General features: G+C 53.2%; 7 protein-coding genes across 7 annotated transcripts; 5 read left to right on the top strand and 2 right to left on the bottom strand.

The window, feature by feature from the left end:
• Positions 1–1,325: 1,325 nt before the first annotated feature.
• HMPREF1541_02260 (uncharacterized protein) lies at positions 1,326–3,686 on the bottom strand (the record flags this gene model as incomplete). The annotated part of the gene is made up of 1 exon (XM_008716616.1): positions 1,326–3,686. The coding sequence occupies one exon, from the start codon at positions 3,684–3,686 to the stop codon at positions 1,326–1,328; it is 2,361 nt and encodes a 786-aa protein (XP_008714838.1).
• A 513-nt stretch (positions 3,687–4,199) lies between these two features.
• Positions 4,200–6,242, top strand: HMPREF1541_02259 (uncharacterized protein; the record flags this gene model as incomplete). Its single annotated transcript, XM_008716615.1, has 1 exon — positions 4,200–6,242. The coding sequence occupies one exon, from the start codon at positions 4,200–4,202 to the stop codon at positions 6,240–6,242; it is 2,043 nt and encodes a 680-aa protein (XP_008714837.1).
• Positions 6,243–6,866: 624 nt separating this feature from the next.
• On the top strand, positions 6,867–8,473 carry HMPREF1541_02258 (uncharacterized protein; the record flags this gene model as incomplete). The annotated part of the gene is made up of 2 exons (XM_008716614.1): positions 6,867–6,963; positions 7,023–8,473. 2 exons carry the CDS (start codon positions 6,867–6,869, stop codon positions 8,471–8,473), a joined length of 1,548 nt encoding a protein of 515 aa, XP_008714836.1.
• Positions 8,474–9,463: 990 nt separating this feature from the next.
• Positions 9,464–10,804, top strand: HMPREF1541_02257 (uncharacterized protein; the record flags this gene model as incomplete). Its single annotated transcript, XM_008716613.1, has 8 exons — positions 9,464–9,510; positions 9,569–9,638; positions 9,691–9,726; positions 9,781–9,913; positions 9,965–10,060; positions 10,111–10,167; positions 10,216–10,660; positions 10,723–10,804. The coding sequence occupies 8 exons, from the start codon at positions 9,464–9,466 to the stop codon at positions 10,802–10,804; spliced, it is 966 nt and encodes a 321-aa protein (XP_008714835.1).
• A 958-nt stretch (positions 10,805–11,762) lies between these two features.
• On the top strand, positions 11,763–14,278 carry HMPREF1541_02256 (uncharacterized protein; the record flags this gene model as incomplete). The annotated part of the gene is made up of 3 exons (XM_008716612.1): positions 11,763–11,849; positions 11,902–14,005; positions 14,058–14,278. 3 exons carry the CDS (start codon positions 11,763–11,765, stop codon positions 14,276–14,278), a joined length of 2,412 nt encoding a protein of 803 aa, XP_008714834.1.
• A 255-nt stretch (positions 14,279–14,533) lies between these two features.
• Positions 14,534–14,922, top strand: HMPREF1541_02255 (uncharacterized protein; the record flags this gene model as incomplete). The annotated part of the gene is made up of 4 exons (XM_008716611.1): positions 14,534–14,574; positions 14,621–14,658; positions 14,712–14,782; positions 14,833–14,922. The coding sequence occupies 4 exons, from the start codon at positions 14,534–14,536 to the stop codon at positions 14,920–14,922; spliced, it is 240 nt and encodes a 79-aa protein (XP_008714833.1).
• Positions 14,923–15,031: 109 nt separating this feature from the next.
• Positions 15,032–15,742, bottom strand: HMPREF1541_02254 (uncharacterized protein; the record flags this gene model as incomplete). The annotated part of the gene is made up of 1 exon (XM_008716610.1): positions 15,032–15,742. The coding sequence occupies one exon, from the start codon at positions 15,740–15,742 to the stop codon at positions 15,032–15,034; it is 711 nt and encodes a 236-aa protein (XP_008714832.1).
• Positions 15,743–16,031: the final 289 nt, after the last annotated feature.

Raw genomic sequence — 16,031 nt, 5'->3', positions numbered from 1 at the left:
CTCTCGGATTCTCAGTCTCCTGTGCACACTCGTTGTCCCAACGTCATCTGAAACGAAAGCTGGGTATGGATACTCACATGCCGCAAGCCACAAGCCACAGCCGCTGCCAGCTGCAAGCCCACCACCGTTGCCATGTGTGTAGCGAGCGAGCGCCACCAGACAACACTATACGTCCCTCAAAGCAGCCTTGCGGCCTGCTTCGTACGCCTTCCCGAACTAGACATCCAAGGGTCGTTGACTGTACTGTACTGTAAGTAATGTCTTGCTCTTGATGTCGAAAACCGAGTGTCTCGCAACGCTGGACCACGGTTGCGAAATACATTTTCACGACAGATACACCGTGCAATACTTGTCTACCTATGCTGCCCCTTTTCCCCCCTCTACGCTCGCCCACCCTCGCCTCGTGATGCTGACGCTCGTATCCACGAGAAAAGGGCACAAGAGGGGGAAAATCCTTGGAGCCTGAGCCTGCCTATCGTCACGTGCACTTGCTGTCGCCCACATGAGAAGGTTGACTGGTTTCCATACTCTAGGAAGGAAACAAACCAGATCACACAATATGTTCTGGTTCTTGCGTCCCAATCACACCACGGCACTGACAGCGCCCGCCACGCCCCACGCCACATCACATATCATGCTGGTCATCGAGCACACGGGGGACTTTCCCCAGCACGAAGAGACCCAGCGAAGAGATGACTGGATGATGGATAGGGTGATCAGGGTCGGGGTTCAGCCTCAGGGAAAGAAAGGGGCGTGCTGAGTCAGCCCGGGGGAACGCCTGAGTGTCCATACGGCTCGCGAAGTTTCCGAAAGCCGCGAAACGACAAAGAGGGCGTAAAATGTCAGAGACACAGTCAGTCACGATACTGATGCTGATGCTGATGCCACGGGGCTGGCCTGGCCTGGCCTGGGATGGGATGGGATATGAACTCTGCACAAAACGCAAAAGATGTGCACAGCCGTATTGCGGCTTCGTGTCTCGTACAATTTTTACGCAGCAGGTGGAAGCTGTGGAGCTCGGTGAGCGATTGTGCCGACGGAGGTGAATGGGTGAGGCGATGCGAGGGGAACATAGAGCATCCGGCGAGCTGGGAGACGATGGAATGGAAGGTGTTGGGTCGGCTTGGAGACCAGAACGGCTGCAATCGCCGCTTGGTTGACATTTACATCGTAGAAAATACCCTGTACCATCCCCACTGACGCCGCAGTTCCTACAGTACTCCTTCATCACGGGCATAAGGCTCTGTGACAGCTTGTGCCAGCCAGGGGCCATTGAGTTTGCACATCCCATGGCACTCAGGCTTGATCAAAACCAGCAACGAGCATCAGCGCCGGGCCATGATAGCTTCAGCGGCACGTCGGTCCTCCTCGATCATCTCGATAGCCTCTGAGACATTACTAGACGTAGCACTAGCATACATAGGCAACCTCGCATCCTCGTTCGCGTCTGTCACACCATAACCCATATTCCGAAGGCTCTTCACACAATCACTGACTTCAGAGTTCATGTCAGGACGAGCTGCAGGTGTTGGGACGATGAAGTTGGGTTCACTGCGCATCTGCCGGAGGAAGTGATTGTTCCCAGAAACTGGGCGAGGCTGCGGAATTGGCGGATAAGGAAATGCACCGGGCATGGGTGCACGGTGTAAAGGAATAGGCCGATGGGAGAGAGGAACCTGCCGGGAGTGAGGAGAATTATTCCACAGCGTGTTCTGCGGAGCAACGACTGTAGGGCGGGCGGGTGCCTGGCGTGTGCGAGTTGGCTGGTGTTGTGTCAAGCTTCGCTGTGGTAGCATTGCTGGTATCGCGTTTGCCATCATTTGGGACGTGCTAGCCTCACTGCGCAGGTCGGGGACACCAGTCATAGGATCGAATGGGCCGTTGAGTCTTGCTGCCGGGTTCGAAGCCGTCACAGTCTGCGCCCGTCGCAAGTTGTTGTTTACGGGAGAGAAGCAATCGGCCAGGGGGCTGGTAGTCCTACACGAGAGTGCAGGCGACTTTGGCTGGCTTTGCCCGCTCCGCCCGTTCTGTGCCATGCGGTTGAAGAACGCCCCAGAGGACTCGGGAACAGAAGCATTGACACCTGGAGTGCTCGGCTCCGGCCAAGCGCCAGGGAGCAAAGCATCGACTCCGCCATCTGGCTTCGCAGGCCCAGCAGCCTTATTCTCGAAAGGCTTGTCCTCTAGATCGGTGGCATCCTCAACCGATGGGGTTCGGTAGCCCTTTGGCAGGGAGTCAAAGCGGTGGTACTGTGCTCGAACGAAAGCACGGTGGCGCTCCAGACGCGTAGGCTCCCTGGGTCTCGGACGGGAGGTGCCGGTCATGTGCCTATGTTGTTCGAGCTGGCTAAGGCTGGGATATCTCGAGAGTGTTGAGACGGTGCTGCTGCTGGTCTCCTCGTGCTTGTCCGCACGGGAGGGCTCCGTCCGCAGGGAGCCAAGTGTTTTCGCTCTCTTCAGCGATGTCAGTGGAGGATATCGTGCTGCAAAATCGGCGGTCGAGCCCTCCATGTCCATCAAGGATTCACTTGGCTTCTCCTCGAGTAATTGAGTAGGCTTTGCACGAGTGCTTGAAGATGCTTGCTTCGACAAGTTGCGGTAGAAGATGGGTGCAGTCTGTGGCAGCAACGCATCGAAGCTGGGTCTTATATCTGACCATGGTCCCGGGATGATGGAGGACTCAACCTCTTGATCGAGTTGGGGAACAGGAGGTGCTGGTACTTGGGCATGATTCGCCGAATTAGGTTCCGTAGGAGCGAAGCTAACGCGCTTTGAAGAGGCCAGACTTTCGTCATCCACAGTGTGAATGAAGACAGGTTGCGCACTCTCTGAGCTATCACGTCTGGATCGGCTATCCTGCTGCGACGGGACATGAGGTTCGGTGTCTTCGAGTGATCGCAGTAAGTCTTTACCCATATGCCCAGCCTCGACAATTATGTCTTTCATACCACCAAGAAGATCCTCCACAGGTGATGTATCGGCATCTCTGGTCTTCTGAGCAACTGTGCGCAGCGCGCTGGCCGTCAGATCCAGGAAAGCCGTGAAACCGGTAACGTGACTTTCGATGCCTTGGCATGCAGATTGTAGAATGGTATCGACGCTCTGCAGGATATCGTTGGAACAGGTCAATGGTTTTGGAGAAGAGGCTGAGGACTCAGGTGCGTCAATCCGAGGATGCAGAGTGACGTTTGATTCTCGTTCAGTTGCAAGAGTCGCAGCAATATCAGCATGATCCTCGTGAGTAGCTGCAACATTTGCAGCACTAGTTGTTTCGGTTCCTGGTTCGGACAGAGATGTGATGCTACCGGCGTTCTTGTGAAGTGCCTTGCTCGAGTAGGCAGCGTGATCACGCCAGACCAATAGGTTCTCTGCAGTCCGCTGAATGTCGAATAAATGAACCTTTTGATCACTATCTATGGGACTGCGAGCTGCAGAAGCGGATAAATTTCTCTCGCGTCTTCTTCTTGCTCTTAGAGGCTCATCAAGCCGCTGTTGCAGCTCAAGGCTTGAGCCGACGGTAATGGTCTCCCCATCATCGTCGTCCAGGTAGGTTAGGGCTGCATTCGGATAGGACTTGATAGTCGAGTCATACTCTGGGGCAGTGATCCTGACGATTCCGTGGTCGGAGGGTCCGTGCAGTTCGCGGATGCCGAACGGATTGAGTGGCTCACGCGGTGAGGTGGACATGGTGCAAGCGGCAGCCGGGTACTCTCTGGAGAACCGCAGTACCTCCTCTCGATAAGTTCCTAATCTGTTAATCTGTGGAAGAGATGCGACTCCAACTGTCGAGCGAGGATGTCGAGTTGTAGGGCAACAGGTGGCACTGGAGCCTGATGTTTGGAGGAAAGTAGGCTGAGCGGGGAGTGACGAAGTCGAGCAGGCAGCACTGGCGTCGGCCGCTAGTCGATCTTTCCCAACCAGGAAAGACGGTATCGATAAGCCCAGTAGGCGACGAGGCTGAGGTACGAGGCTAGCAACCCCAATGAATCAGAATTATTTCCGATGATCTTCACGACTTCTTTGTTCTTACCTATCCGACCACTGGCAGCCATTTAATCAAATCGAAGGCATGCGCCTTCGCCTGTTGAAGTCTCCTGCCCAAGCTTAAATCGAGTCCACCCAACTCTCGAGGGCTTCTGGGACTCGACAACGAGAACAACCAAAGAGAAATCCTGGCCGTCTGGCCGGCAAGTCTCCAAGATGCCTCCCAAGTCTCAGAAGCAAGGCGCGGGTAAGGCAAAGCCTGGTGACGACAAGCAAGAGCAGCTCTTCCGAGCCATTGTTCTCGCAGACTCTTTTGAAACCAAGTTCACTCCGTTTTCAATTGAGCGACCACGGTGTCTGCTTCCGCTAGCGAACACACCCTTGCTCGAGTACACCCTCGAATTTCTCGCGAGTGCTGGTGTCGATGAGGTGTACATGTATGCTGGCAGTCATATTGACCAGGTAGAGGCATATATCCAGGCTTCCAGATGGATACTCGACTCCTCACCATTTCAAAACTTTATCTTCCTCCGAGATGATACGGCTACGTGCGTTGGCGATGTGATGCGAAACCTGGATTCAAAGCACATTTTCGACAAAGCCGCCGACTTCCTGGTGGTAAGCGGCGATGTGGTTTGCGACTATCCCATGGAAAGGGCCTTGAAGAAGCATCGAGAGAGGAGGGAGCGTAATAAGGATGCGATCATGACAATGCTTTTGAGAGAAGCTCCGCCAGGTCATGACCAATACACGAGTCCGGACTCTTCCACATTCGTTATCGATCCAAGCTGCGACAGATGCTTACATTATGAAGAGAACGGTTCGAATGCGGCATATAGCGCTCATATTGACGCAGAGTCGCTGAAATCCCCCGAGCTCGATATTCGTCAGGACCTTATTGACTGCAGGATTGACATCTGTGCGCCAGATGTACTGACCCTGTACTCGGATAATTTTGACCACCAGTCGCCCCGCAAAGACTTTTTGTTCGGCGTGCTCAAGGACCATGAGCTTAATGGAAAGACGGTTCACGTCCACATTGCCAAAAGCCACTACGCTGCCAGAGCCAGCGATCTCCCAACATACGCCAAGCTCACTCGGGACCTGATGCACGGAGAAATACCGTCACTGGCTGTGGAAAATAACATCTTCCCTGGTAGTGCTTACACCAGATCACATCGCGGTCCTACATGTGGCATAGGAGTTATCAAAGCGAGACCTGTCAGTATTGACAATGAAACCATCCTTGGTTCGGAAACCAGTGTAGGATCGGAGTCAATCATTGAACACAGCGTTCTCGGCAGCCGCTGCAATGTAGGCAAACGATGCACGATCAAGGACGCATATATCTGGGACGACGTCACTCTGGGTTCGGACGTGAAGATCAGCAGAGCCATCATTGGCAGTGAAACTTTCATTGGTGACAATTGCACAATCAATGAGGGAGCCCTTGTATCATTTGGGGTCAAGCTAGCACCGGGGACCAACGTTCCAGCCGGCATGAAAGTTACAAGGCAGTCTCAGGCGAACACAAAGACTAACATCGGTGGTGAAGGCTATGTGTACGAAGACGAGGACGAAGATATCGAACACACTAATCCTGGGCTTTTGTACCAGCATCCGGTCGCGGCCGATTCAGTGTCCACTCTAGGTTCAGAAATGTCGGAGCCAGATTCGCCACTCGATGGCAGTAGAAGTCAGAGCTTTGCCACCACTCAATCCGACGAAGATTCGTCTGACAGATTCCAACACGACACGGTAGCTATCCTGACGCAAAGAATGCAAGAGGGACAGAAAGCAGACGACATGTTATCTGAATTAATGGGTCTGCGGTTTAGCGGTGGCGCTGATGAAGTGGGGGTGCGGAGGGCAGTCGCTGCGGCTCTATGCAAACGAATTTCGTCACAAGTTGAAGAAGGTATGGCAGCCAAAGATGCCTCTCAGCGAACTCTTTCTGCCTATCATACACTCATTCGCCGCGCGCACGCCGAGCAGTCGACCGCCGAGCAAGTTGATTTTCTGCTGGACGTGCAGAGAGTCCTTATCAGACGAAAAGACGGAGCTAAAGTCCTTCTATTCTTTGCGAAGGATCTGTACGACCTCGAGGTTTTCAGCGAAGAATCTATTCTAGCCTGGTGGAAAGATGTCAGGTCAACAAGCGATGCTGAGATGGAGGCAGTCAGGGCGCAGACTGATCCTTTCATTCAGTGGCTGGAAGAGGCAGAGGAGGAGAGTGATGAAGATGAGGACGACGAATAGTCTTAGCTACCTGGGTAGGTAGAAGATCCGAATAGTAGAACGAGGTATTGAAGATATTCCGACCTGATGCCGCTACAAGGGTGTTGGCCAATGACGAAAGGAGGCGTCTGCCCTCTTTAGTCAGGCAGCAGGGCGAATCCCTAGCAAAGCTTGGCCGCAGCCGCCACTACAGGTTGAACCTGTGACAACTTAGGCAATGGGGCCTTGACCCTCACTCGATTCCTCCATTGCCAATGTCACTCATCGCTCATCGCTCCGTAATGACTGCACTAGCATCTTCTGCCTTCTCTCTGTAACATACCATCTTTTGCCTGCTGCCTCGAGCCGCTGGCATTTCTCTGTACATCACCACAGCGACTTCTCATTGCGGGCTACCTGCGCTAGATCTGGGCCCGTTTCCGTTGGTCATCTCCGTCATTTCCTCGTTGCTGTACAGGCTGTCGTCTCTCTTGAGACGCAGCTGCCCCTCAACGCGCCACCACGACTTCCCAACTCAAGAAACGAAAGGTCTCTGATACAGTCCTGGAAGACTCTATACATCTCGCAAAGTTCCGTAAGACCAGCACCCTTCTCCAGACACCCGGTACTCCGATCTCCGACCGTCCCTCCCCGACCCCCTCCAATATGGACTCGGACGACGAGATCATGTCAGGCTCCCCGAGCGCCGACGAACTCGATCTAGACGAAGGCACGCAAGATTCCGATATCGGTAGCCTCGCAGGTATGTGCCTCGACCTCCACTTGACGCCCCCCGCTTGCCCTCTCTGACACATGATACAGACTTTGAGCATGAAGATGGCAGTTTCGGTTACGATAAAGATTATCTAACCAACCCGGCGAAACCATATGAAATCGAATTCAAAGTCTTGAATCCACTAGACATTCAGGTCCAGCAAGACAAGCAATTTCAAGAGGTGGCGTCCGTCATTGAATTGCCCACGGAGCAGACCGCCATTCTCCTCCGCTTCATGCGATGGAACAAGGAAAAACTCCTGGAAATGTACATGGAAAACCCGGAAAAAGTCCTTGAAGATGCAGGTCTCGGTCCGACGTTCGCTGAAGCCCCAAAGACCAGGACCATACCCGGCTTCGAGTGCGAGATCTGTTACGAGAACGGTCCATCCCTGCAGTCATACGCGATGAAATGCGGCCACCGATATTGTGCCGATTGCTATACTCAATACCTAACTCAGAAAGTCAAGGAGGAGGGCGAAGCCGCCCGAATCCAGTGTCCCCGAGATGGCTGTCATCGGATTGTAGACGCAAAATCGTTGCAACTCCTTGTCGCACCAGAAGTTCGGGATCGCTACAATGTGCTCCTCACTAGAACGTACGTGGATGACAAAGAGAATCTCAAATGGTGCCCAGCTCCCGAGTGTGAATATGCCATCGAATGCCCGGTCAAGAAGCGAGATCTAAGGAAGATCGTTCCTACAGTCCGTTGCAACCATCAACATTCTTTCTGTTTTGGTTGTACACTCGCTGACCACTTACCTGCACCATGTGGTTTGGTCAAGATGTGGATGAAGAAGTGCGAAGATGACTCCGAAACATCAAATTGGATATCAGCCAATACCAAGGAGTGTCCGAAATGCAATTCGACAATCGAAAAGAACGGCGGTTGCAACCACATGACCTGCCGAAAATGCAAGCACGAATTCTGTTGGATGTGTATGGGCCCCTGGTCCGAGCACGGCACTAGCTGGTACAATTGCAACCGCTACGAGGAGAAGTCCGGGACAGACGCCCGTGATGCTCAGGCCAAATCCAGACATTCGTTGGAACGTTACCTGCATTACTACAACCGCTTTGCCAATCATGAGCAATCAGCTAAGCTCGACAAGGACCTGGCTGTGAAGACGGAGAAAAAGATGACGAGCCTACAAAGCCAGTCGAACATGTCATGGATCGAGGTGCAGTATCTGGACACGGCATCGAAAGCACTGCAGTCGTGCCGTCAGACTCTGAAATGGACCTATGCGTTTGCTTTCTACCTACAACGCAACAACGAGACAGCGATGTTCGAAGACAATCAAAAAGATCTGGAAATGGCTGTTGAGAACCTCAGTGCCATGTTCGAGAAGCCAGTGAACGAATTGGCGGCTTTGAAGGTGGACATGCTGGACAAGACGACATACTGCAACAGGCGGCGGGAAATTCTGCTCAGCGACACGGCAGAGAATCTCAAGAGAGGTACGTCACAACGTCCGCTATGCTATTGGAAGTGCTGACCGTCCGCCAGGGAACTGGAAATTCAACGTGGAATTCTAGAAGACTACACAAGGGAGAAAGTCACCTTGACTCAACCCCTGACCATGGAGCGCAATTTATGATGCAGGAGCTAGCTGCCCACTGTAAGTTCCAGGGTCCATGTTCGTTGTCGATTAGTCCTGTAGCTGACACCCTCTTCAGGCTTCTCTACAGATGCTTCACATCAGCCTTAAAGCGACTCAAGAGGTTGGCATTATGTGGGCAAGCTGCGACAGGTCGCCACAGCATCCAGCAATTGCCAGGCGAGACTGTAGCGCATTACGCGTTCTTGTACTCATACAGGGCAACGATTTATGAAAGGGCTTCGGCTATGCCAGTTCGACTCAACGACTTTTGTGACAAACGAGCAGCATGAACAAACAGGATGTTAGGTGTACGGGTTGAAGTATGAAGTATTAAGTATTGCATACGGGCTCCGCGGAGTGAGCGCTTTATCTATTTGGCTGGCACGGGCGCACTGGGGCTGGAAGTGCCGACCGTCCTCGGTGTTCAAGATCGCATTCGCTCGCCCAATGATGACACTATAAATGTATGGAACACGCAAAAGCGTGTGATTTATCTGTCTAGTTATCCGATTCGTGCAGTAGATGGGGTGGCCAACTGAACGGTGATATGCAGTACGACTTAGAAGCGCAGTCCGAAGGCGAGGTCGGAGAGCCGAGTTTGGGGATCAGCACAAGCTGCGCTAACTTTATTCTCAAAAGTCATGCAGTTCCAGTTCCGTTGCAGGTCTCGCCTCTGACGATTCGATTTTGTAGTGCAGCGTTTTTGTTGTGGTGCAGATACACCTAGCCCTCCTTTACTTGCTTCACTCTGTCAGCAACATGGTGCGCTCTCCTTAAGCATCGTCCATTTTGCTTGACACTTGCGGCGGACGACGGAGAGCCCTATCAAAGGCCGCAATCGTGGCGACGTCAGCGAAGTTTCCCGCGGCGCTGCCCGCGGACACCATGGCAGTGTCGGGCAGTCCTGATGCTGTTCCAGGAGAAGAATATGAGTATGTTGACGTCCTTTGGATCTCACGAGGATGGACTCGGTGGCTAACTTTGCGACAGCTACGAAGCTTTACCGGCAGCGTATGGCCTTGGTCATAACATGCTCGCAGGCGCTTTCGCCGGCATCGCGGTACGATCTCCAGCCTAGCAAACAGCTGGGCTCTTTCTGATGGCTGCTATAGGAACACACAGTGATGTATCCGGTGGATCTTATGAAGGTAAGGCATATTGGAAAGAATCGCAAAGGACGGAGAACTAACCTGCATATGCAGACTCGCATGCAAATCATCAATCCTACGTCTGGTGGCCTCTACACTGGCATATCGAACGCCGTCTCCACAATCTACCGACTCGAAGGCTTACGAACACTATGGCGGGGAGTTTCTAGTGTCATTGTGGGCGCAGGTATGGAAATGCATTTCGTACCACAAGAGCTGAAGCTAATATCTGCTACAGGACCAGCCCATGCTGTTTATTTTGGCACCTACGAGACGGTCAAGGAATTTGCAGGTGGCAATGCTGCTGACGGGAAACATCACCCATTCGCAGCTGGTGCGTTAGACCCCTCTGCACTCAGAAACTCCATGATTAACACTCTGCAGCTGCCTCGGGAGCTGCAGCTACAATTGCTAGCGACGCCCTGATGAATCCATTTGATGGTAAGAATATCCAGAGTATAAGACCATCAATGAGCTAAGTCGTGGCAGTCATCAAACAGCGCATGCAGGTCCACGGATCGGTTCACCGCAGCATCGCCCAATGCGCATCTCAAGTTTTCCGTAATGAAGGTCTGGCAGCATTCTACGTCTCATATCCTACGACGCTATGTATGACGGTTCCCTTTACGGCGACACAGTTCATGGCGTACGAGTCGCTATCCAAGGTGATGAATCCTCGCAAGGAATACGACCCTATAACACATTGCGTGGCTGGTGGCTTGGCCGGAGCATTTGCGGCTGGCATTACCACCCCGCTCGACGTGATCAAGACATTACTACAGACCCGTGGTTTGAGCCAACAGGCCGAAATCCGCAATGTTCGTGGCCTTTTCCACGCTGCGAAGATCATCAAGGATCAATTTGGCTGGGGTGGTTTCATGAGAGGCTGGAGGCCCAGAATCATCAGTACCATGCCAAGCACAGCAATTTGCTGGTGAGTTGCCCCCAAACCTTGCAGCGACCTCACTGGGCCGGAGCACTGACAAAAATCTGCAGGTCATCCTATGAAATGGCCAAGGCATATTTTCGAAGGACTCTTCGTGAGGAGGAGGCTTCTGCACGCGCTCGAGGCTTGTGAGTCTGTTCATGCTAAGTGCTCAGAGCGATTGAAATGATGGGCAAGCGGTGGCACCAAACCCGTGTTTTTGTCTTTTACAACAGATACCCATCAATGGCGTCTGGGTCGTCTTCGAGTTTCCGACAACATCGCGCCTGGCGGATATGACGTGCAGAGCAATGGAGGTACAGTTTTCAAAGACATCTGTGTTGCCGCAAGCGAGGGTGTAACTGGCACGGTCGATCAGGTGGAAGCTGCTGGTGGGAGATATCTTATTTCGCAGCTGCGCAACAGCATTGACCATGGCAATGGTTGGATAATCATGTGTACATCTATGACCCAAAAGCGAGGGGGAAAGGTCCATGATTCATTAGGCGTCTCGATTGAGTGGGAATAGATAGCTGTGTCGCTATAAAAGCCCAGTCATTAACAAGCACAATCGACTCTCTTCACTCAACAGGCCCATCTGGAAGTAGATCTGATTAATTCACTGCCTGGAGCGCACGCGATCTCGCTAAAGAGCCTGAGATCTGATAAGCACCTGCGGGGCTTCCTGGGGCACAACGGCCTTGTAGAAAGCGCCCCTCGGCGTCTCAAGCATGCGACTCTGGCGACTGCATCGAATTACACCTACGGCCACTCTAAATGTACGGCTGAAAATGACAACGGTTTAAATCTTGCCGTTTATGCCGGCACCAAGCAAGCCTATACGAATTCGCGAAAGAGGCCAATTTAGGCAGGCTCAGTGGGGAGAATTTAAGGGTCCTGGTCTACTCCGTGCGCCGCGACGTCACTGCGCCGCCACCAAGTTGACCAACAAGGCTCCGCCCGGGCTCCAACTCTAACGTCGTTCCAAGCCTCAGTCCGCGTGCCTTCACCTGCGTCAACCTCTCCACCGGTGTCTAATGCGTATTTCTGATATATTTGAGGATTGTTGGCACGGAGTATAGGGACTACATGCCCCCCAAAGCCAGCCATGATGCGGAGCAAACCTGCCTCGTCGATGCAGAAGACATACGATGAATGCTATTTGATCTGTTCTACAGCCGTCTTCTTTGAAGGCCAGGTACGATGCGTGTCTCGTGACGCACAGCCTCACATCGACTGACGAGTTGCAGAATAATGAGACAGAGGCTCTTAGGTCCTGGAAGTCGGCGCTGGATCAAATTTACTACCATAACGCATACAAATTGCCATCCAACTATGTCGCCCGATCCGAGACAGAAAAGGCCCTCTTCGATTCTCTGAAGCAGTTGGAGTTACAATGTCGGGAGCGGGTCGATCTCCTGGAAGCGCTGAACCAGAGCAGAAAAGAGGCTGAGAAGGAAAGCAAATCAGAATCCAGGCGGAGGCCAGCGGATAAAGGGAAGGGTACCGGAGCCTCACAACAGCCCACTGCTTCTGGATGGTTAGGCGATGATTCGATTCCTCCCATGCAGTACCACGACCTTCCCAACGCAAGTCCAGCACTGCCATCAAGGCCTCCAATGCCCCCTCGGCCGTCTAGTGGTGTCGGCTCTAGAGATCGCCTGTCGAGTCTACCCAACAATTCAACCACTTCACTTGGGCCCCCACCGCTGCTGCCGGTCCCTTCCAAACAAGTCTCGCGTAGTCCAAGTCCGGACACTGGAAGGAAGGCCATGCGAACAACGTTAAGAAGCGGGAATAAGGGCTTCAGGTCATCGCGACCGTCTGCTCAACCGCGTCGGCAGGCTCCCATGAAGGCTGCTGGTCTGGCTTGGGATACCCATCCTCGCAACAGCCAACCGGCTCCTGCACCTGATTCTGACCCTACGATCGAAGCCAGGCTCAGTGCGACAGCTGCTAGGCGCAGCTTAGATGCCAGTTCACCGGATTCGAGGACTAATAGCATGGTTCGGATGCCGGATCCTGCCGATTACATTCCATCAAGCCATTGGCGTGAGCCGTCAGAACCAGAACAGGAGGCCTTTATGAATACCTCGATGAGTAGCCTACAGCTAAAACCCTCAAATCCTGCCGAAGACGAAGATATGCCACCCCCACCCCCACCACATGCCGGTGCCCCATCGCCGACGGCAGCAAAAACGAGAACCAGATCTCCACCACGACTCACGAAGCCACCAGAGATAACTTACCGCCGAGAGTATCCAAACCAGACGGGATCGAAGCTGGCCCCGTCAGTAGCCAACCAGCTTCGGGAGAAAGCGGTTTCGCCGAGACCAGCTTCTACGATTTCTCGCAAACCTGTCAATTCGCAGGCAGCATCTCCTTTTCAGGAGAAGCCTAAACGTAGAGATCAGACGACGGACAACACCGACTCGGAACCAGAGCCAGCCAAAAAGGGGAGCAACCAAACCTCGCGGCGCCCGCAGACCAACCGTAAAGAAAGCTCGTCCAACTCGAAGCCTATCACACCTCCCTTGACCTCAACAGACAATTCTTCGGCCGATGAAAATGATGCTGATGATTCACTTGAGTCAGCCTTCGAAAAGCGTGCAAAGCACATTCTCAAGCATTTACCCCGAGGCATTGACGCCGCGGCCGCAGCAAGTATTCTGAATGAAGTCGTTGTGCGTGGAGATGAAGTTCACTGGGACGATGTAGCAGGACTTGAGCTCGCCAAAACCGCCCTTAAAGAAGCTGTTGTGTACCCTTTCCTGCGACCAGACCTATTCTTGGGACTACGGGAGCCGGCACGGGGCATGTTGCTGTTTGGACCTCCTGGAACCGGCAAGACAATGCTAGCACGGGCCGTGGCAACAGAAAGCAGGAGCACATTCTTCTCCATCAGTGCCAGCAGCCTGACCAGCAAGTGGCATGGAGACTCGGAGAAACTAGTGCGCGCGTTGTTTGGGCTTGCGAAGATCATGAGTCCTAGCATCATCTTTGTCGATGAGATTGACAGTCTGCTGAGCAAGCGCGGCGAAGGAAGCGAACATGAGGCCAGCAGACGATCGAAGACGGAATTTTTGATTCAGTGGAGCGACTTGCAAAGAGCGGCTGCCGGTAAAGAGAAGGAAGGCGAGAAGACGGAGGGAGATCCCACTCGAGTCTTGGTACTTGCTGCCACGAACTGTCCCTGGGACATCGACGATGCTGCACGGCGGAGATTTGTGAGGAGGCAATACATTCCGCTACCTGAATACCAAACCAGGGAAAAGCAGTTGAGGACGTTGCTCGGTCACCAAAAGCACGAGTTGAATGAGCAGGATGTCGACCGGCTGGTGGAGGCTACGGAAGGTAAATGTTACCAAACATTTGACACCAGAATCTCGTACTAACCAGTCTCTAGGCTACTCCGGTTCAGACATTACGGCGTTGGCGAAGGACGCAGCCATGGGGCCGCTGCGCAATCTGGGCGAAGCTCTACTATATACCCCGCGAGATCAAATACGGCCTATTCACATGGGTGATTTTGCAAGCAGTTTGGACAACATCCGACCGAGTGTAAGCAAAAAGGGACTGGAGCAATTCGAAGCGTGGGCCAGAGAATTTGGTGAACGGGGCGGTTAATACTTGGTCGGACGGTAGTCGCCACTTTGTAGCGCTTCACGAATGATGAATTACTGTGTACTTTCCCACTTTCGGCTCGTGCTTGAAACATATCGTTCCCACAGGTGTTGATGCGATTCTAGCATGGAGATGACAACACCGGGCGACAAAGTGCTCGTAGGTAGAGGCTAACCATATCAGGCTAAGTCGTCTTCTGTCCATGAGGCAACTCGTTCTGCACCCCAGGCTTGCCTCTCTACCATCGAATTCGCCAACATGTCTGCCTCATTAGCTCCCGAATGCAACGAGGTCAAGGAGTCCGTTCCCCGGGAGTTCCATCGACTTATTTGCTGATCGAAACAGAAAGTACGATACCTGCTTCTTGAAGTGGTACTCGGAGAGTGCGTGTGCCCTTGTCTTCCGACTCGTTGTCCGTCACTGACCATGTCATTAGAGTATCTCAAAGGTCATTCATCTACAGATGAGTGCGAAGGGTTATTCAAGCAGTATAGAAGCTGTCTTACGGTAAATTCTGCCACTGTGAAGTGGCGAGCGTTATTCTAATGCCAGAGCAGAAGGTCCTCAAGGAGAAGGGCATCGACAGCATGCTCACGGAAGCACGGATCGACACGCCTGAGACAGATGCGGAGCACTTGAAGCGATGACCTCCAGTATATTGCGATCTTCTCGATATACCTCAAGACTCCCGACTCTGGTGATGGAACAGTACTCACAACTCATTCCGGCCCCAACACCATGGACTGAGCTTCCTGGTCACCGCTTAACCACGAGGTCGCTGCGCAGCACCCACTTCTCTCCTTTGGTTACTTCGCGACCCTCGTGCAGCATGCAGTCCTCATGGTTGTGCAAAAGCGCCATGCCGACTTCCAGTCCAACTAGAATCGGTTCTGGCGCTGGGTCCCGCTTTCGGGCTGGTTCGGGATAGAAGGCTGTCTCGCCGCCATCGCACGTGGTCAGATAGATTAACAAGGTCCAAGTCGTCCTCCCTGGAACCTTGGACTCGCCCACACTCACGTTGTTGCTCTCATCATAATGCTGATCGAAGAATTGGCCAGGCCTGTATCGATAGACACGAATGTTAGGGTTCAGTCCGAGCACATGACCTCGCCACACCGACTGGTCCTCGTAGCTCTCTACGAGATGCTTGAGTGGCGTTTGTTCCCATAGTTGCTGCGCGAATCTATAGTCGTCTATCTGGAAGCGATCGTTGACGCGGACGGCTTCACCTCGTTTGGGCGTACCGGGCGTGGTAGTCAGCGGCAGTGACGAGAGGAATGAAACATAGTCTTTGCATAATTTCGAGCTGAATAAATTTCGAATGATGAGTATCTGATCGTCAAGTAATGTCTCGACGTAGAGGCTGTTGGGCGAGATGCCCGACTTCAGCGACGGCCAGTTGGGAGCCGGCGACTTGTCAGCCACAGCGGCATTAGGTGTGCCTTTGCCTTTGGTTTTCGCAGGCATCAGGCAATTCAAAACAGGCCACCGAGGTAGCTTGATCGATGGTTATTCCAGTCCGGCCCAGCTGCTCCAGGTAGAGGGGCAACAGGCCAAAGCGAACCGCCTAAATGCAGACTGCGGGCGACGCCTTCCTCCACATGTTTGTATGATTGGCTGCAATCCCCTACCGCTGGTCTCCACCCGAAAAGTCACCGCATGAGTTGGCGACAACGTCTCAGACATGGCTCTCCTCTCCTCTCCGGCAGCAGGACTCGGCGCCGAACTTCCCCTACAACCCCAGAGCTGGCCTCGC

The sequence above is a fragment of the Cyphellophora europaea genome (genome assembly GCF_000365145.1).
Source record: "Cyphellophora europaea CBS 101466 unplaced genomic scaffold supercont1.2, whole genome shotgun sequence".
Taxonomy (NCBI): domain Eukaryota; kingdom Fungi; phylum Ascomycota; class Eurotiomycetes; order Chaetothyriales; family Cyphellophoraceae; genus Cyphellophora; species Cyphellophora europaea.
Note: the sequence above shows the minus strand (reverse complement) of the source record. Positions and strands in the feature narration are given on the sequence as shown.